Genomic DNA, 21,524 nt, shown 5'->3' with positions numbered 1-21,524 from the left:
GCTGGGAAAACAGAGGGCAATAAGGGCGAGGCAGGCCTGGGGAGTTCGACCTAGTGCCGCCTAGGCTCCTTGACTGGTGGGCAGTGGGAGATGCTCAAGGCCTCTCTCAACCTGAGGGCCTGGCTCCTATCAGTGGGGGAAGTGCCTGCTGTCACTGGCCAGCCCTCAGCCAGCCTGGGTCTCCATGGTAACAGATGTCAGCAGTCAAGCTTGGCCTTGGGGCTTAGCCAGGGAGCCAGTGCTAGGGGGCTCTAGGGCATGGCTGGGTAGCCTGTTTCATGGATGAGACATCTTCTGCTCCTTGTTCTTCATTTCTTCCCATTCCACACCTGCAGGCCTGGCTTTCTGATTCTTCTGCTCCTTTACCCCACTGGGAAGGCCAGTGGTGGGTTCCAGTGAAAAGGCAGCACGGAGAGTGTTCTAGACTCATTATCATTATCATCCAGTTGCTGTTGAGTCAACTCTGACTCATGGCGACCCCATGTGTGTCAGAGTAGAACTACGCTCCGTAGGGTTTTCAATGGCTGATTTTTCGGCCTTTCTTTCAAATTTCCTCTGAGTAGACTCAAACTGCCAACCTTTCAGTTAGAAGCTGAGCTCATTAACCATTTGCACCTCTCAGGGATTCCTGTTCTAGGCTTGAACTCTGGATTTTATCCCCACCCTGCTCCTGGTACTTAGAGGCTATGTGATTTATGTCAAGTTCCCTTACTTCTCTGGTCTCAAGTACCCAATTTATAAAAAGGAAAGATGTCACCACTGATGCCGTCAAAACTGCCACCATCAGTGTCACTGAGATAAAGGACACTTAGTGAAAAGTATCAAGTGCCACAAGTATGAGGACAGAGGACAGAGACCCTCTTATGTGGTTGGGGCTCAGCTTACCTAAAGTTTGGCTGACTTTCTCCCTCGACTGGAGTGAGGTGGGGGAGAAGAGTAGGGTTCATTAACATTTATTGGGTGGTGGCAGGAGGTGATCAGGGAAGTGAGAAGTAGCCTGGGCTGCTGTGGTTAATCCTCACCCCCTAGTGCCAAGTTCAACACCCCCAACTGGGGCTGTCTCACGCCTGTTCCTCCTAACAGTCCAGCTGGTGCAAACACACCCACAGAGCCCACCTGCAGACCTGCCACTTGTCACCACCTGCTTCAGCCCTCCCCGCCCCACCCCAGCCCACCCCTTTCCTGTTGAACAACAGAAAGGCTAGCGCTGGGGATGGGCCCAAGGCTGGGGAAGGGCAAAGGGCCGCCCAGGCAATGCAGGCAGACCTCCCATCTTTGCTCTTTTACCCCTACTGCCTGCCCTCAAATCAAATTATCAACAGGTTATCTGTTGAGTATCCATATGTACAGATCCACGGCTGAGCAAAAGAACTGAGGCACTTGGCTGGGGTGGGGAAGGAAGTGCCTATGTACCTAAAAAGAGGCTTCCCGCTGTCTCTCCTAGGACTCCTTTTATGGCCATGGCCTTAATTCTACCTCCTGCTCTCAGCTTACAAAACTTCCTAGGTGGTCTGGCTGCTGCCCATCGCCCCCTCTCATCAGTAGAGTGGTTAAAATCCAGGCTCTAGGGGCTAGGTGTCCTGGGTTTGAATCTGGACTTCTCCACTAGCTGTGTGACTTGGGGCAAGTTGTTTAACCTCTCTGTGCCTCACTTTCCTCATCTGAGAAATGAGACTGATAATACCCACCTCAAGGTGTGGTTGTTGGATCAAAGCAGTGCATCTATGGAAGGCGCTTAGAGCAGTGTCTGGCACACAGTGTGTGTGTGTGCGCGCGCGCGGGAGCTGCTATGACTGCAATTAGATCAGCCTTCTCTTTGTCCCTCCCCCAAGCTCCTGCCTCAGGCCCTTTGCACTTTCTGCTCCTATCACTAGCAATGTCCTTCTGCCAGCTCTTTGTGTAGCTGGCGACACTCTATTTACCAATCACCCCCTCAGAGGACCTTCTGAGACCTCCTAAATAAATAGCACTCCCTCTATCCTGGCAATTAACCTCTTTTACTTCCTTCAGTACCCTTGACAGTGTTTGAAACAGTACTATTGGTTTTTGTGTTTCCACTAGACTGTAAGTAACTTGAAGGGGCAGAATTCGTCTTGTCCACTCTGTGTGGTTGTGCTGGAACCATGCTCAACAAATCTCAGCTAACCGGAGCCAGACCTGGACTTATGTCCCTTTCATTCTCTGGGTGACCTGAGGTCAGCGGCTTGTTTTCATTTGCTAGAGGGACAAGTCCCACATCGGTTTCACAGAATGTAGAACGCCACCCCTGCCCTCCTCCTCTACCTCCTCTGTCTTTGGCATCCAGAGAAGCTAAAGCTGTACTGGGAGCCCAAAGCCCGGTTGCTGACCTTCCCACGCAGGTGTTCAAAGGCCTCCTACCTCCTGACCCATCCCTGGGACTCATAGCTGTGGAGAGCCGGGCCAACTTCCCACTGGCCTCAAAGGTTGGGGGCACAGGGAGGTACAAGGAAAAGCCCAGCAGACGCTCTGCAAGCATAAGCCTGAGTGGGGGCCATCTGTGGGTTTGCCTGCTGCAGGGACTAAGCCAGGGTCACCCATGGATGAACCAAGCCCCAAAGCTGCCTTTGCAGGCCTGGGAGAGGGCAGGAGGCCTGAGTTATGCAGTGGGTCCCCCACCCTGTTTTCCAGTCCTCTCGACTGGCCTAACCCCAATATTTTACTGGTCCAACTCCTACTCAAGGGGCTTAGCTCCTCTGTGAAGCCTGCCCTCTCTAGGCCACCTGGAAGGGCTCTTTGAAGGTCCAGGCCACTGTCTGACACTGATCTTCACATATGTGAAGGTGGGTGTAAGAGCTCTAAGAGAGAACCATGCTGTGCCCCCAAAGTTCCAATAGATGTTCCACACATCTGAGAACTCAGAGGACTGAAGTGAGGCGGGTGGGGGGTTGGGGGCTGGTGGTGCCTCAGGCTCATCCCCTAGGGGCGGGGCCCTTCCTGGCAGGGGCAGTGCTGTAGCCCTTAAGTTCTGTGCCTGTAAAACTGGGCCCTGGCTGAAGGGAGTGTGGACGTGGGACCCATACCAGCCCTAGGCCTGGTCCTTGTACGCAGCTCAGTAGTGGGGGCAGAAAACTGAAGCTGAGCAAGGGTCTGAGATGCTTGGTTCTTTCTTCAAAGCTGGAGGTTAGGAGTGCCAGGAGAAGAGAAGGAGATAAAAGAGCAGAGCAGAACACGGTGGCTGGGGGCTGGCTCCCCTTCCGCGGAACCTGTGGGACTGCCACAGCTTCATGCCCCTGATGGGGGAATAGGGGCAGGGTAGTGTGCCAGGGCCTGGGCGTGCTGGTACGCTGCCGCCCTCTGCTGGGCACGTGGGCTCACTGCAGCCGGCAAGAAAGGCAGCTCCAGGGAAAAGGAGGAGGAAACAAGATCTTGACAAAGCAAACTTTATTGTGACCCTGAGGTCTGGGTTCTTCTCTCCTGGTCCTGTTGGAACTGGAGAGTTGGGGGTGAGGGGCTCTTGTGTTGCCCCCCAATACCCCCATCACATTCAGACTCAGGGATAGAGAGGGACTGGGGTGGGTAGGCACCCTGCATCTGCAGCACACCCCAAGGAAGGCCCACCCTGCATGGTGGTCACTGCTGCCAGTCCGTTCCTGGAGCCTCACTTCTTGAATCCAGGCTTTTTAGGTCTCGGTGTGAGTTTGGCCTATGGAGAGAAGAGAGGGCTCTATCTCCCACTCCCCTCCCTATCTTAGCCACCTCCCCAAAGGCTGCCCTCTCAGCCCCCTCCCCTGCCCCCCCAGGAGGGCAAGCCCCATCTTACTCAGTACCCACCTTTCTCACAGGGCTCTTGTGTTTAACACTGGACCTGGAATAGGAGTGGGGTGTCAGGGACCAGGGAGGGTTGGGTAAGGAGTGGGGATACAGGTGGGAAAGGGAGAGACCTCAGCATGATACCCAGTAGCCCGGCCTGCCTAGTGCCCGTGATGGAAAGGCTGGGTCCTGGACAGTTCTTGGAAGCAGGGCCTGCAATCCAGAGGCTGCAGAGTCACTTTTACACCTGATCACCCTCCAGGGACGACTCTGACTTGCTCTCTGTCTTTAAATAGGATGATTTTTCTTCTTAATCTCCCATCTGCTTTCTTTATCACAAATATGTCTTTTTCATTATAAAAGCAATGTTAAACACACTGCACAAAATATAGTCAACAGAGAATAAATTACTTATAATTTTCTCTACCCGCCACCAACATTAACATTTTGGTATAATTCCTTTTGGGTTTGTTGTTGTTCAAACTTCTAAAGACATGTGAAGAAAATGAAAACAATTTGATATCCTGGTCTGTTTAACTCTCTACACACTTTCCAGGTTGCTATAGTCTTCATAAGCATATTCCATGAGTCAGAGTTGAGTCAATGGCAACTGGTTTTATGTAATATTCTATTGAGAAGATATGGCTTGGTTTCACCAATATTGTATTGGTAGACATTTAGATTGGTTCCATTTTCACTATTATTTGAATAACGCAGTGATAAACTTCTTAGTGCATATAATTTCCCCCGTAGTTTGGATGGGACTCTTTGGAGGGGATTGCCATAAGTGGAATGAGGTCAGACGATAAGAACATTAATGCTTTTCAAAAAGGCTATACCAACCTAGAGTGCCCCCAAACCCCTGTGTGTGTGTGCGCATGTGTATACAGGTACAGGTGCACATGTACACACACACACACACACACCCCAGGTGTACCATATTCTTTTAAGCACTGTATACCTCAGCTAAAATGCTTTGGCTAATTTAATAGATGGAAAGAGATACCTCACTGCCTCTTCTTCTTTTTCCAGCTTTTTTTTCTAGGAACAAAAAATAGGCATTATTAGGAGAGTTAGAGTGAGGTCCAGGGCCAGAACAGACTCCCAAGATCCACCAGGTCCTCAGCTGAGCCCCAGCAGGGCTCGGCCTGCCGGCGGCCTCGGCACATCCTGCATCCTAACTCAGGAGGCCTGGCCCAGGTTGCTGATGCCCAGTCCCTCTGAGGCACCTCTGGAAGGTCGCCAACTCATTGAGGGCAGCCATGTCCCTTTTCCCACCTTAGTAACACTCATCTGCTTCTGGGGCGCTGGCCTCTTGACTTGTTTCACAGGGGTCTCCTCCTCCAGAGACACATCTTCATCGTCATCATCATCTTCATTATCTTCTTCCTCCTCCTCTTCTTCCTCCTCCTCCTCTTCCCAAGGTAGGTCTGAAGTTTCTATGATGGCATGGGAAAGGGGCAGGGGTGGGTGTGGGGAGAAAGGCAGAGCTTCAGAGCTGCAGAGGTTATGCCCAGCTCCTGTCCCACTCTCTGTTTTGCTCCACGTGTTGCCGTGGTGGGATCCTAGCTTGTGAGTTGAAAGTGTTCACCTAGCCACCTCCTGTAAGAGGCCCTTCATGGCAACCTTGATAAAGTGAAGGCTATGGGGTGGGGGGGGATGTGGGAAAGCTCCAGAGGGCTAGGGGTGGTAGGAGGAGGGAAGGGAAAACTGTTCCAGTGATGGGGGAGTAGTTATCTGACAGTTCTGGCTAGGTAGGGCGAAGGTTCATACTGGGAAGGAGTGGGAGACAGGGTTTAGGGTAGGTGAAGTATGTGTGTGTGTGTGTGTGTGAGAGAGAGAGAGAGAGAGAGGGGAGAGGAGAGAACAGGAGAGGAGAGGAGAAAAGAAGAGATGAGATAGATGATGGAAGAGAACTTAAAACAGGCAGCTAAGTAATTTATACCTCATTTCCTAAGGGAAACGAGATCTGCCAAGAGCTTCTGGGCAGAAGAGTGCCTGATAAAAGAGGTACAACTGTCCAGAGAAGACCACCAGTTAAAGGGATATTCCATTAAACTCATTGTTGTTGAGTTGATTCCAACTCATAGCAACCCTATAGGACAGAGTAGAACTGCCCCACAGGGTTTCCAAGGCTGTAATCTTTATGGAAGCAGACTGCCACATCTTTCTCCTGCAGACTGGCCGGTGGGTTCAAACCACTGACCTTTTGGTTAGTAGCCAAGCGCTTAACCACTGTGCCACCAGGGCTCCCCAAAGGGATATTAAAGGGGTCAATATCACACCAATTTGCTATGGTCCTTCTTACTCCTTCACCTCTGCATTTAAGTGCTCACTATGTACTAGGCATCATGCTGAGTGCTTTCCCTGTACATCCTACTTATTCCTCACAACAACTCTTTGAAGATGAAACCAAGTATGCCCCCACCTGCATGTTATAGGTGAGGTGGCTGAGGCCCAGAGAGAGGACGTTACCAGGAGATAAAGGGAAGCTGGGGCTAGGACCCTTGCCCATGGCCTACCATGCTGACTTCGGGGATTTTCTTCAACAAACCTCAAGTGAATTCCTCAAGTGTTTGAACAAGTACCTGTTATGGCCTTAGACCTGTGCTAGACACTGTACTCTCAGACCTTCCCCATACCAAAGCTTGGACTTACCGTAACATTCCTGACCACTGAGGAACACGGGTCCAGAGCCAGCCCGGAGCTGAAAAGTAACTGGCAGGGAAAGCTCCAGTCCCATTATGGAGACCTGCAACAGGGAGGGAGGTGAGGGGCAAGAGGGAAGAGACAGGGTCGCTCAGGCCTAGCACCTGGGTGGGTGATGGCCTCTGGCAGAAACACTCAAGAGTTTCTGCCCACCACACGCTCTTCGTGTGTCCTCTGGACCTCACTGTTTCCCCAGCCACCCTGTGCCCTCTTGCTGAGGTGGGATCTGTGAAGAAGAATGTGATCCTGATAACTGCATTCTCACTAAGATGATAGATGGGCTTCTGAGATGAGGCGGCGCAGCTGTGAAATACAGGAGTCTGATGAAATAAGAAAAGCAGACACAGTTTTATGTACAGTATTACCTATGTCTTACAAAAATAATGTGTGATGTATACAGATGAATAAATGTTAGAAATATAATAAAGTCCTAATCCTAATTGTCAGTGGGGAGTACAGTATTTATTTTCTTATACTTTCCAAATTTTCTAGAATAATGACTATGATAACTTATATTTGTTGAGCTTCTACCACCTACCAGGCACCATGCTAAGTGTTATACCTGCTTTATCTCATTTCACTCCTCACAACAAGCCCATGAAGCAGGTACTACTACTTTACAGAGGAGGAAACAGACTTAGAGAAATTCACTTAGTGCTTCTGATTCAGGCATGAAGCAGATAAGCTAAAACTAAAACGCTACAGCCACAAACAGCTAGCAATGCTGGATAAAATGTAATGCAATGTTTTTACTGCATAGCTGAACTAGTAAGGTAGAAAGAGGAGTCTCCATGCGCCAGGAAGGAGGAGTAACGTGTGAGAGCTGATGCTGCAGCAGCACTGAAGGGAAGACAGGCCTGGACACAGCTCAGAAGGGGACCTGGCCTGGGCTTAAGAGAAGAGGAGAGTGGTAACTGAGACAACTGTACAGAGGCAGGATCCTCAAAGAGCTGCACCCTCAGTAAAAAAAAAAAAAAAAAATCCCAGAACAAGGGCTGAGAAGAGAGGACCAAAAAAACCAAACCAAAACCAACCAACTAACTAACCAACACTGTTGTCGTTGCGTGCCATCGAGTTGATTTTTGATTCAGAGTGACCCCATGTGACACAGTAGAACTGCCCCATAGGGTTTCTGTCTTAGTTATTTAGTGCTGCTATAACAGAAATACCACAAGTGGATAACTTTAACAAACACATTTATTCTCTCATAGTCCAGGAGGCTAGAAGTCTGAATTCAGCGCGCTAGCTTCCCAGGAAGGATTTCTCTTGTCAGTTCTGCGGAAAGGTCCTTGTCATCAATCTTCCCCTGGTCTTGGAGCTTCTCAGCACAGGTACTCAGGGTCCAAAGGACGTGCTCCACTCCTGACGCTTGTTTCTTGGTGGCATGAGGTCCCTCTCCTCCTTGCTTGCGTCTCTCTTTCATATCTCAAAAGAGACTGACTCAAGATACAACCTAATTCTGTAGACTGTATCCTGCCTCATTAACATCATGTTGTTGTTAGATGCCATCGAGTCAGTTCCAACTCATAGTGACCCTATGTACCCCAGAACGAAACGCTGCCCAGTCCTGTGCCATCCCCACAATCGTTGTTATGCTTGATCCCATTGTTGCCGCTACTATGTCAATCCATCTCGTCGAGAGTCTTCCTCTTTTTCACTGACTGTCTACTTTACCAAGCATGATATCCTTCTCCAAGGACTGATCCCTCCTGATAACATGTCCAAATTATGTGGGACGTAGTCTTGCTATCCTTGCGTCTAAGGAGCATTATGGCTGTACTTTTTCCAAGACAGATTTGTTCTTTCTTTTGGCAGTCCATGGTATATTCAATATTCTTCGTCAACACCATAATTCAAAGGCATCAATTCTTCTTCGGTCTTACTTATTCATTGTCCAGCTTTCGCATGCATATGAGGTGATTGAAAACGTCATGGCTTGGGTCAGGCACACCGTAGTCCTTAAAGTGACATCTTTGCTTTCTAACACTTCAAAGAGGTCTTTTGCAGCAGATTTGCCCAATGCAGTGCATTGTTTGATTTCTTGACTGCTACTTCCATGGGCATTAATTGTGGATCCAAGTAAAATGAAATCCTTGGCAACTTCAATCAATATAGTCTGTTTATCATGATGTTGCTTATGGGTCCAGTTGTGAAGATTTTTGCTTTCTTTTCAAGTACTCATCACTTTCGGCATGCAAGGTAGTTCTTAAAAGAGCTTAATACTCAAGGCAGACATTTTTTACTAGTTAAGCTAAACTACTGTTTGGTTTTAAGAAGATTTCAGGAATATTTTTGGTTTAAAGTTTAAGGATTATCTCAGGGCAATAGTTTTAGGGGTTCATCCTACTTTCACGGCTCTAGGAAGTCTGGAGTTCATAAGCATTTGAAATTCTGTTCTGTATTTTCCCCACTTTTGATCAGAATTCTTCTATAGAAGCTCAACTGATTTTTGACAAAGGTGCAAAAGGATAGCCTTGTCAGTGAATGACACCAGAGCAACTGGACGTTCATAGGCAAAGAAAAAGGAGCCCTGGTGGCACAACAGGTTAAGTGTGCTTGGCTGTTAACCTACCCAGCGGCTCCACGGGAGAAAGACCTGGTGATCTGCTCCTGTACAGATTACAGCCTAGGAAACCCTATAATGTGGCAGTTCTGCTCTGTCCAATAGGGTTGCTATGAGTTGGAATCAACTCAACGGCATCTAACAACAGCAACAGGCAAAGAAATGAACCTCAACCTAAACCTCACATCTTATTCAAAATTAACTCACACCTTATTCAAAAGTAATTCAGAGTGGCTCACAGACTTAAATGTAAAACACAAACCTATTAAACTTATAGATAAAAACCAGAAAATCTTCAACATCAAGGGCTAGGCAAAGAGGTTTTAGATCTGACACAAAAAGTCACAAAAGATTGATAAGATTTGCTTATTAAAATTAAAAACTTCTGCTCTGTGAAAGCTCATGTGAAGAGGATAAAAAGAAAAGTTATAAATTGGGAGAAAATATTTATAAATCACATATCCAACAAAGAACAAGTATCTAGAATATATAAAGAACTTTTAAAAATCTACAGTACAAAACAAACCAATTAAAAAAATGGGCAAAGACATGAACAGATATTTTATGAAGAGGACATACAAATAGCAAATAAGCACCTGAAAAGATGTTCAACATCATTAGCCATTAGGGAAATGCAAATTAAAACCACAATGAGATATCACTATAAATATATTTGAATGGCTAAAATAAAAAAAAAAGTGACAACTGGATCACACATACTTTGCTGGTAGAAATGTAAAATGGTATAGCTACTCTGGAAAATAGCAGTTTCTCGAAAAACTAAATATACAACTACCATATGACCCAGCATTTGCACTTCTGGGCATTTATCCCAGAGAACTGAAAACTTATGTCCATACAAAAACCTGTATACAAATGTTCATGTCAACTTTATTTGTAATAGGCAAAAATACAATCAGCCCAGATGTCCTTCAACAGATACACGGTTAAACAAACTCTGGTACATCCATACCATGGAATATTACTCAGCAACAAAAAGGAACAAACTATCGATATACACAACTTGGATGGATCTCTAGAGCATTATGCTGAGTGGAAAAAGCTAATCTCCATTTATAGAAATGTTTACATAACATTTTCTAAATGACCAAATTTTAAGAAATGGAAGACAGATTTGTGTTTGCCAAGGGTTGAAGTGAGGAAGGGAGTGGGAGGGAGGTGCGTATGGTTATAAAAGGGCAACATGAGGGATCCCTGTGGTGTTGGAACCATTCAGTATCTTGACTGTGGTGGTGGATACACGAACTTAAACAGTATAGAAGTTAATACGCACACACACGCACACACACACACAAATAAGTACAAGGAAAACTGGGGAAATCTGAATACGACCAATGGATTGTATCCATGTCAACATCATGGTTATAATATTACAGCACAGTTTTACAAAATGTTACCCAAATGTTACAACTGGGCAAAATGCACAAGGAATTTCGCTGTATTATATTGAACTCGACAGAGCCAAAAATTATCTAAAAAAAAAAAAAAAATCAATGAAGAGTAAACATATACATACAAGCTTCCTAGACACATCCAAACATCTTGAGGGACTGAGTTATTGGGACTGAGGGCCAGGGACCATGGACTTGGGGGACATCTAGGTCAATTGGCATAACATATTTCATAAAGAAAGTGTTCTGAATCCTACTTTCCTGAGTGGTGCCTGGGGTCCTAAAAGCTTGTGAGCAGCCATGTGAAATACATCTATTGGTCCCACCACATCTGGAGCAAAGGAGAATGAAGAAAACCAAAGACACAAGGAAAATATCACTACAAAGGACTAATGGACCACATAAACCAGCCTGAGCCCAGAAGAATTAGATGGTGCCCAGCTACCAACACCAACAGCTCTGACAGGGATCACAATAGAGGGTTCCAGATGCAGCAGGAGAAAAATGTAGAACATAATCCAAATTCACAAAAGGAAAAAAAAGAAAAGAAAGAAAGAGAAGAGCAGACTTATTGGTCTGGCAGAGACTTAGAGGAACCCCTGAGACTATGGCTCCCAGATACCCTGCTAACTCAGAACTGAAGACACTCCTGGAGTCTACCTTTCAGCCAAAGATTAGAAAGGCCTATAAAACAAATAATAACACACATGAGGAATGTGCTTCTTAGTTCAATCAAATATACCAGACCAAAGGGGAAACGACTGCCCAAAAGCAAAGATGAGAAGGCAGGAAGGGACAGGAAACCTGGAGGAATGGTCAAGGAGAACTGGAGTGTCAAGGGAAAGGGGGAGACTGCTGACACATTGCAGGGATTGCAATCAATGTCACAAAACAATTTATGTACACATTTTTGAACGAGAAACTAATTTGCACCGTAAATTTTCACCTAAGATACAATTAAACTAAAAAAGTCAACATACATAAAGCAAAAATTAATAAAAGTACAAGAATCCACTGAAAATCTACAAATTAGAAACTTTTAAAAATACACTTTTTTAGAGCAGATTTAGGTTTATAGAAAAACTGAAAAAAGTAGAGTTCCCATATACCCCTTCTTCCCTCTGTACAATTTCTCCTATTATTAATATCTTACAATAGTGCGGTACATTCATAACAATTGATGAACCAATATTGATGCATTTTTATTAACTGAAACTCATAGTTCACATTAGGGTTCACTCTTTGTGTTGTGCAGTTGTATGGGTTTTTACTAAATGTATAATGTCATGTATCCACCATTACAGTATCATGTGCAGGATAGTTTCACTGCCCTAAAAATGCCTTATGTTCCACCTATTCATCTTTTCCCTGTCCCCCTGAACCCCTGGCAACTACTGATCTTTTTACTGTTTCTATAGTTTTGATTTTTCCAGAATGTCTTATAGTTGGAATCATACAGTATGTAGCTTTTTCAGACTGGGTTCTTTCAGTTAGCAATATGCATTTAAATTTCCTCCATGCTTTTTTTTAGCTTGATAGCTCATTTCCTTCTATCACTGAATAATACTCCATTGTATGAAGGTATCACAGTTTGTTTATCCTTTCACCTATTGAAGGACTTCTTCGTGGCTTCCAATTTTGGGCAACTATGAATAAAGCCACTGTAAACATTTGTGTGCAGGTTTTTGTGTGGACAGAAGTTTTCAACTCATTTGGGTAAATACATAGGAGTGAGATTGCAAGATCGTATGGTAAGTCTAGGTTTAGCTTTGTAAGAACCTGCCAGACTGTCTTCTAAAGTGGTTGTACCATTTTGAATTCCCATCAGCAATAAATGAGAGTTCCTGTTGCCCCGCATCCTCCCCAGCATTTGATAATTGTCAGTGTTTTGGATTTTAGCCATTGTTATATGTGTGTAGTGCTATCTTGTTTTAGCTTGCAGTGCTGTAATGACATATGATGTTGAGCGTATTTTCATATGCTTATGTGTCATCTGAATATCTTCTTTGGTGAGGTGTTTGTTCAGATCATTGGCCATTTTTTAAATTGGGTTGTTTCTTTATTGTTAGTTTTTAAGAGTTCTTTGTATATTTTGAGTACAAGTCCATTCTCAGTTATGTGTTTTCTCCCTGTCTGTGGCTTGTCTTTTCATTCTCCTAACAGTGTCTTTCACAGAGAAAGTTTTAAATTTGGATGAATTCCAACTTTTCAATTTTTTCTTTCATAAATCATGCTTTTGGTGTTCTGTCTAAAAACTCATTGCCAAACCCAAGGCCACCTAGATTTTCTCCTATGTTGTCTTCTAGAAGTTGTATAGCTTTGCATTTAAAAATCAAGCCTGTGATCCATTTTGAGTTAATTTTCATGAAAGTTCTAGGTCAGTTTTAGATTTACTTATCCAGTTGTTCCAGCACCATTTGTTGAAAAAACTATACTTTCTTCATTGAACTGCCTTTGGTCTTTTGCCAAAGATCAGTTGACTTTATTTGTGTGGGTTTATTTCCGGGCTCTCGATTCTGTTCCATCTATCTGTCTATCTTTCACCAATACCACACTGTCATAATCACTTTAGCTTTATAGTAATTCTTGAAGTTGGGTAGTGTCAGCCCTCTGACATTGTTCTTCTTCAGTATTATGTTGGCTGTTCTGGCTTTTTTTGCCTTTTCATATAAACTTTGTGATTTGCTCGTAGATACCCATAAAATAACTGGAATTTTGATTTGGATTACATTGAATCTATAGTTCATATTGGGAAGAATGGATATCTTGATAATATTAAGTTTTCCTATCCATGGACATGTAATATATCTCATTTATTTAGATATTCTTTTATTTCTTCCATCAAAGTTTTGTAGTTTTCCTTATATAGATCTTATATATATTTTGTTAGATTTATACCTAGGTATTGCATTTTTTGGGTGATAATGTAAATGGTGTTATGTTTTTAATTGCAAATTCACAGTTTATTGCTCGTATATAGAAAAGCAATTGACTTTAATGTATTAATCTTGTATTGTGCAATCTTGCTATAATCACTTGTTAGTTGGAAGAATTTTTGTTTTGGTCGATTCTTTGGTATTTTCTACATAGGTAATTGCAATCATTTGCAAACAAAGACATTTTCATTTCTTCCTTCCCAGTCTGTATACATTTTCTTTTCTTTTCTTGTCTTATTGCATTAGTTGGATTTTCAGTACGATGTTGAATAGGAGTGGTGAGAGGGAACATCCTTGTCTTGGTCCCAATTTTAGAGAGAGAGCATCTAGTTTTCTCACCATTAAGTATGATGTTAGCTGTAGGTTTTTTATAGATGTTCTTTCTCAGTTGCGGAAGTTCCCCTGTATTTCTATTTTGCTGAGATTTTTTTTTTTTTTTAAATCATGAATGGGTGTTGGATTTAGTCAAATGTTTTTCTACATCTATTATAGGATCATATGATTTTTCTTCTTTAGCCTGTTGATGTGATGAATTACATTAATTGGTTTTCAAATGTCGACCTAGGCTTGCACACCTGGAATAAATTCCACTTGATTATAGTGCATCATTCTTCTTATACATTGTTAGATTCACTTTGCTAATATTTTATTGAGGATTTTTACATCTCTGTTCGTGAGATATATTCATCTATAATTTTCCTTCCTAGTAATGTCTTTGTCTGGTTTTGGTATTAGGTACATAATGGACACACATAGTAGAATCCTATAATACTGCCATGTACTAGGGCATGAAGAAAGGCTCAATAAATACCAAATAATTGATATACATGGACCACATTTTCCGTTACAATTACATTAAGAAAAACAGTGATAACACAACCCATCCATACCTTTGGAAATAATAATAAAAAAAAAATCTATGCAACTCATACATCAAATAAAGAAATCATAATGGAAATTAGAAAATATTTAGAATTAAAAAAGTGAAAACACAAAGCACAAATTGAAGGATGTATCTAAAAATATCCTTTTAAGGGAAATTTATATCATCCAAAAATCATAAATAGAGCATAGTTGGAAAAATATGATAAAATATGAATGGGCTAAATCAGCAAGTAAGAAAAAGGAACAGAAATATTAATAAAATAGAAAATAAGGAAGTAATAGAAGACATCAATAACAACAACAACAACAAAAAAACCCAAAAAACCGACAAATCTCCAGTGATTCAAATTAAGGGCAAAAAAAGGAAAGAAAGGTGACTAACACTACTGGTAGTAAAAAAGGGGGGCTATAATAACATATAGTCATAATTACAAATATTATTAGAAATAGCATGAACAATTACCTAGAAAAATATAAATGATCAAAATTGACTCAGAGGAGACATCAGGTTCATGTCAAGATGGGGCAACAGAAACTGAATTTACCTTCCAACCTGAAATAACTAAAACACCTAACATAAAATATGAAGCAAAGGCTCTCAGGACATTAACATCAGGCAATAAAGAACAATGATCCTTGAGAGGTGGGAAACAAATTAGAGGAGACCCATTTTGCCTTATTGGACAAAGTTTCCAGGCAGAGCTTAGTGGTCTCCCTAACTTGAGGAAATGGAACTGGGAGTCCAAAGAAATCAGGGCAGCTAGAGTTCATGGTCAGAGTACAGGAGAAGAGAGATCTGCAGATCTCCCTCAGGTAAGTAGTGATCAGTACATGCATGTGAGGAAACTACCCAAGACTAGGGAAAGAATCACTTGAAAGAATTAAACAGACTCATTTCTCAAGCTGAAAGAACCGAAGAAAAAATTCAAGCCTTGATTCGCAATAATGAAGGATTCTATGGGGAAAATACTGAATGACATAAGAAACATCAAAAGAAGATGGAAGCATTATACTCAGTGAATTTAGTCAGTCACAGAAGGACAAATATTGTATAAGACCACTATTATAAGAACTCAAGAAAAGGTTTAAACACAGAAGAAAACATTATTTGATGGTTATGAGGGTGGGGAGGGAAGGTGAGGGTTATTCACTAACTAGATAGTAGACAAGTATTATCTTAGGTGAAGGGAAGGACAACACACACTACAGGGGAAGTCAGCACAGCCGGACTAAACCAAAGCTAAGAAGTTTCCTGAATACAATCAAACACTTTGAGGGACACAGTAGCAGGGGTAGGGATCTGGGGACCATGCTTTTGGGGGACATCTAGGTCAATTGGCATAACAAAGCTTATTAAGAAAATGTTCTGCATCCTACTTTGGTGAGTGGTGTCTGGAGTCTTAAAAGCTTGCAAGTGGCCATCTAAGATGCACCAATTGCTCCAACCACCTGAAGTAAAGGAGAATGAAGAAAACCAAAGACACAAGGAAAGTAGTAGCCCAAGAGACAGAAGGGGCCACATAAATCAGAGACTTCATCAGCCTGAGACCAGAAGAACTAGATGGTTCCTGGCTACCATCAATGACCACCCTGACAGGGAACACAACAGAGTCCCTGATGGAGCAGGAGAAAGGTGGGGTGCAGAACTCAAATTCTAGTAAGAAGACCAGACTTAATGGTCTGACTGAGACTGGAGGAACCCTGGAAAGTGTGGTCTCCGGATTCTCTATCAGCCCAGAATTAAAACAACTTCTGAGGCCAACTCTTCAGACAGGGATTGGACTGGACTGTGGGACATAAAGTGATACTCGTGAGGAGTGTGCCTCTTAGCTCAAGTAGATACAAGAGACTAAATGGGCAGCTTCTGTCCGGAGGTGAGATGGGAAGGCAGAGAGGGTTAGGAGCTGGTTGAATGGACCTGGGGAATCCGGGGTGGAAAGGAGGAATGTGCTGTCACAGTATGGGGAGAGCAATTAGGGTCACATAACAATGTATGTATAAATTTTTGTATGGGAGACTAACTTGAAATGTAAACTTCATCTAAACTACAACAATAAAAAAATAAAATAAAAGAAGATGAAAGTCACTATACTAAAAATTGGTCGATGCCCAATCACTTCAGGAGGTATCATATGATCAAGAACCGATGGTACTAAAGGAAGAGTCCAAACTGCACTGAAGACATGGACAAAAAACAAGGCTCCAGGAATTGACAGAATACCAGTTGAGATGTTTCAACAAATGGATGCAGTGCTGGAAGTGCTCACTCATCTATGCAAAGAAATTTGGAAGACAGCTACCTGGCCAGCTTACTGGAAGAGATCCATATTTATACCTATTCCAAAGAAAGGTGATTCAACCAAATGATGAAATTATTAAACAGTATCAATATCACACATAAGTAAAATTTTGCTGAAGATCATTCAAAATTGGTTGTAGCAGTACTTTGACAGAGAAATGCCAGAAGTTCAAGCCAGATTCAGATGAGGATGTAAAACGAGGGATATCATTGCTTATGTCAGATGGATCTTGGGTGAAAGCAGACAATACCAGAAAGATGTTTACCTGTGTTTTATTGACTATGCAAAGGCATTCGACTGTGTGGATCCTAACAAATTATGGATAACATTGCAAAGAATGGGAATTCCAGAACACTTAATTGTGCTCATGAGGAACCTGTACATAGTTCAAGAGGCAGTTGTTCAAACAAAACCAGGGGATACTGCATGGTTTAAAGTCAGAAAAGGTGTGCGTCAAGGTTGTATCCTTTCACCATACTTATTCAATCTGTATGCTGAGCAAATAACCCCAGAAGCTGGAATATGTGAAGAACACAGCATCAGGATTGGAGGAAGACTTATTAACGACCTGTGATATGCAGAGGACCCAAGCTTGCTTGCTGCAAGTGAAGAGGACTTGAAGCATTTACTGATGAAGACCAAAGACTACAGCGTTCAGTATGGATTACACCTCAACATAAAGAAAATAAAAGCCCTCACAACTGGACCAATAAGCAACATCATGATAAAGGAGAAAAGATTGAATTGTCGAGGATTTCATTTTACTTGGATCCACAATCAACGTCCATGGAAGCAGCAGTCAAGAAATCAAATAATGCATTGCATTGAGTAAATCTGCTGCAAAAGACCTCTTTAAAGTGTCAAAAAGACAAGGATATCCTTGAAGACTTAAGGTGCGCCTGACCCAAGCCATGGCATTTTCAATCACCTCATATGTATGTGAAAGCTGGACAATTAATAAGGAAGACCAAAGAAGAATTGATGTATTTGAATTATGGTATTAGTAAAGAATACTGAATATACCATGGATTGCCAAAAAAATAAACAAATCTGTGTTGGAAGAAGTACAGCTAGAATGATCCTTAGAAGCACGGATGGCAAGAATTAATCTCACATACTTTGGAGTGTTATCAGGAGGGATCAGTTCCTGGAGAAGGATATCATGCTTGGTAAAGTAGAGGGTCAGCAAAAAACAGGAAGACCCTCAATGAGATGGACTGGCACAATGGCTGCAACAATGGGCTCAAGCATAATAATGATTGTGAGGATGGTGTAGGACCACGCAGTGTTTTGTTTTGTTGTACATAGGGTCACTATGAGTCAAAATTGACTTGATGGCACCTAACAACAAAACAACAACAACAAAGAATTAAAATATGACATGCCTAGAGCTCATACGGGGTCAGGAATAGTACCCGTTTCCAACAGCCAGAGTGGAAAATCTCATAATTCATGGGGCTTTTGTTACAGTAATAACAAGGTCTTGCCTCAGTATTTGGAGAGGGAGTGTAATTCACTCTAGGCTAAACTCAGCTCTTGTCCACCTAACAAAGCTTAAAAACAAGACCCAAAAGGATCAAATGGCATTCAAGTAGCTTGACTGCATCTCAGAACAAAACTCTTGAACACTTACAGGACTACAAAAATATCCAGCATCCAACAACATAAAAATCACAATGTCTAGCATTCAACAAAAAATTAATAGACATACAAAGAAGAAGAAAGCTATATCTATAATGAGAAGGAAAAAAAATTCGATCTAAACTTACACAAAAATTATACAGATGATAGATTTAGTAGACAAAGACATTAAAACAATTATTATGACTGGTGTTCATATGTTCAAGAAACTAGTGGAAATATTGAAAATGTTAGAGACATGGAAAATAAAAAAATGACTCAAATTTCTAGAGATGAACACTATAATATCTGAGATAAAAAAAACACTTAAGGGATTAAAAGATACAGAGGTTAAAAGTAAAATGATAAAAAGTAAAATAGAAAAAATCGTGTAAACACTAATCAAAAGAAATCTGGACTGTTATATTAATCAGACTTAAGTAGACTTCAGAATAAGGAATGTTACCATTGATAAAGAGGGACATTTCATAAGGATAAAGGGATCAATTAACCAAGAGAATATAACAATCCGAGAGATGTATGCACCTAAAAAAGAACTTCAGAGTGCATGAAACACACTGAATGGTACATGTAAAACAAAGTTAAGGAGGTGGGGCCAAGATGGCAGAGTAATCAGATGCTTCCTGTGGTCCCTCTTACAAGAAAGACCCAAAAAACCAAGTGAATCAATTATATATGACAGTCTAGGAGCCCTGAATATCAAAGACAAAGTTGAGGCATCAGACTGAGCAGCAGGGAGAGGGAGAGATGGTTCAGAAACAATGAGGAATTGCCAGACCTGACCTGGCTGGTACTAGCACCCTGCAGGTTGGATCAGCTGGTGCCAGTGGTGAGGCAAACAGTGGGGCTCAGGACGTGTTTTCAACATTGGGAGAGACCAAGTGGCGGAGATTGGCTCAAACCTCCAGAACCAGCGAGAAATGGTGCTTGATCAGCAAAAACCTTTTCGGGAAGCACCTCTCTCCAATTTACCTGCCCCCTCCCCATTCTGCTCTGGGTCACAGTCTGCTTCAGTGATTGCCACGCTCCCTGGGCTGGAAGTAGGACCCTTCGCATGCCCTGAGCCATTCCCCCGGCTTTGGAGAAGGAACAAATTAACAAATGGGAAAAAATAATCTGCCAGTTCCCCTAAGCCTGGAACTCAGGGTAGGCACAGCCCCTTTGCCTAGGCACAGGCATAAGGAGTCCATGGACTTTGAATGCCTTTCACACCTGCATAGACCTGTGTGGGCTCATTTCAACAGTGTAGGCCCTCATTAGCACAGTATAACAGGGTATAAACCTGAGGCCTATTTTCATCTCGATCTGCTATAAGGGAGAGTGGCAGATTCGTGATATCTGACACCACCCTGCCCATTAAGCAGGGTCCTCACCTACCCACATCAGGGGTGTGAGGACTGGTGGCTCCACCACTTCACCAAGCCACCCGCAACAGGGGTTGAAGAATAAGTGGTGACTACCAGTCCTTATAGCGAACCGTATTGGGTGCCCATAGTCCAGCTACACAACCCACCTACCTACGTGCTGTAGGGAACAGGGACACGCCTTCCACCCAGACACTCAGGGGCAGCAGTCAGCCCCTTGCCTTGATCAGTACATGACCCCCTACTTCAGCCAGAGACCTGTGCCTATTCCAATCACCCCTGCCCATCTAGGATTGTAGGTGAGAGCCTGCACCACACTCTCGGTGACTGATGACCTGGACACCTGAGCTGAATCCATACAAGAAAAGTAAATGGACTCCTGGGCTCACATACCTAGAACAGCTCTAGCCACCTGGAGACAGGATGTGAGAGCTTCAAAGACGCCGATAATCAAACTAGCTCACATGAACAGCCTATTTGGGCATATCAAAAACAAAACAAGAAGCTAGGACACAGTGAGAAAACATAATTAACTATAATAACTTACTGATGGCTTGGAGACAACAGTCAATATCAAATCACATAAGGAGGCAGACCATGATGGTTTCAGCAAGCCACCAAAACAAAGACTCAAGAAACCTTCCGGAGGAAGAGAATTTCTTGGAATTACCAGAGGTAGAATTCAAAAGACTAATATACAGAATTCTTCAAGAGATCAGGAAGGAGATCAGGCAGAACACAGAAAATGCCAAGGAACATACAGACAAAGAAATAGAAGAACATAAGAAGGTTATACAAGAGCATAAGGACAAATTTAACAGACTGCAAGAATCCAGAGAGAGACAGCAATCAGAAATCCAAAAGATTAAACAATAAAATTTCAGAATCAGACAACTCGATAAAAAGTCATAGGAGCTAAATTGAGGCAATGGAAGTCAGAATTAGTGAGATTCAAGACAAAGCACTTGACACTAACTTATTTGAGGAAAAATCAGATAAAAGAATTTTTTAAAAAAATGAAGAAACCCCAAGAAGTATGTGAGACTCTATCAAGAGCAATAACCTACGAGTGATTGGCGTACCAGAACAGGCGGGGTAACAGAGAATACAGAGAGAATTGTTGAAGATTTGTCGGCAGAAAACTTCCCTGATATCATGAAAGATGAGAAGACATCTATCCAAGAGATTCATTGAACCCCACACAAGGTAGATCCCAAAAGAAAGTCACAAGACATATTGCAATCAAACTTGCCAAAACCAAAGATAAACAGAGAATTTTAAGAGTGGCTAGGGATAAATGAAAAGTCATCTGCAAAGAAGAGTCAATAAGACTAAGCTGTGACTACTCAGCAGAAACCATGTAGGCAAGATGGCAATGGAAAGACACATACAAAGCCTTGAAGGAAAAAAATTGCCAGCCAAGAATTACATATCCAGCAAAACTGTCTCTCAAATATGATGGCAAAATTAGGGCATTTCCAGTTAAATAGAAATTTAGGGAATTTGTAAAAACCAAACCAAAATTACAAGAAATACTAAAGGGAGTCCTCCAGTTAGAAAATCAATAACCTCAGATCAAGGGACTCACTTCACAACAAATGAAGTGTGGCAGTGGGCTCATGCTCATGGAATTCACTGGTCTTACCATGTTCTCCATCATCCTGAAACAGCTGTCTTGATAGAATGATGGAATGGCCTTCTAAAGACACAATTACAGTGCCAGCTAGGTGGCAATACCTTGCAGGGTTGGGGAAATGTTCTCCAGAAGGCTGTATATGCTTTAAACCAGCGTCCAATACATGGTGCTGTTTCTCTCATAGCCAGGATTCACGGGTCCAGGAATCAAGGGGTGGAAATGGGAGTGGCACCACTCACTATTACCCCTAGTGACCCACTTGCAAGATTTTTGCTTCCTGTCCCCTCGACTTTATGCTCTGCAGGCC

The 21,524-nt window shown here is 42.7% G+C and overlaps 1 protein-coding gene across 1 annotated transcript in view; it reads right to left on the bottom strand.

The window, feature by feature from the left end:
• Window positions 1–3,619: 3,619 nt before the first annotated feature.
• The window catches only part of NPM2 (nucleophosmin/nucleoplasmin 2), a 42,910-nt gene continuing 25,005 nt past the window's right edge, over window positions 3,620–21,524 (bottom strand). Inside the window, exons 4-8 of the mRNA XM_004382102.1 lie at window positions 6,430–6,523; window positions 5,050–5,210; window positions 4,778–4,812; window positions 3,793–3,826; window positions 3,620–3,664 (exon numbers count right to left, since the gene is read on the bottom strand). Coding sequence (XP_004382159.1) covers window positions 3,620–3,664; window positions 3,793–3,826; window positions 4,778–4,812; window positions 5,050–5,210; window positions 6,430–6,523 — 369 coding nt within the window. The remainder of the gene's footprint in view (window positions 3,665–3,792; window positions 3,827–4,777; window positions 4,813–5,049; window positions 5,211–6,429; window positions 6,524–21,524) is intronic.

The sequence above is a fragment of the Trichechus manatus genome, unplaced genomic scaffold (assembly GCF_000243295.1).
Source record: "Trichechus manatus latirostris isolate Lorelei unplaced genomic scaffold, TriManLat1.0 scaffold00090, whole genome shotgun sequence".
Taxonomy (NCBI): Eukaryota; Metazoa; Chordata; class Mammalia; order Sirenia; family Trichechidae; genus Trichechus; species Trichechus manatus.
This window is presented reverse-complemented; position numbering and strand designations above follow the sequence as displayed.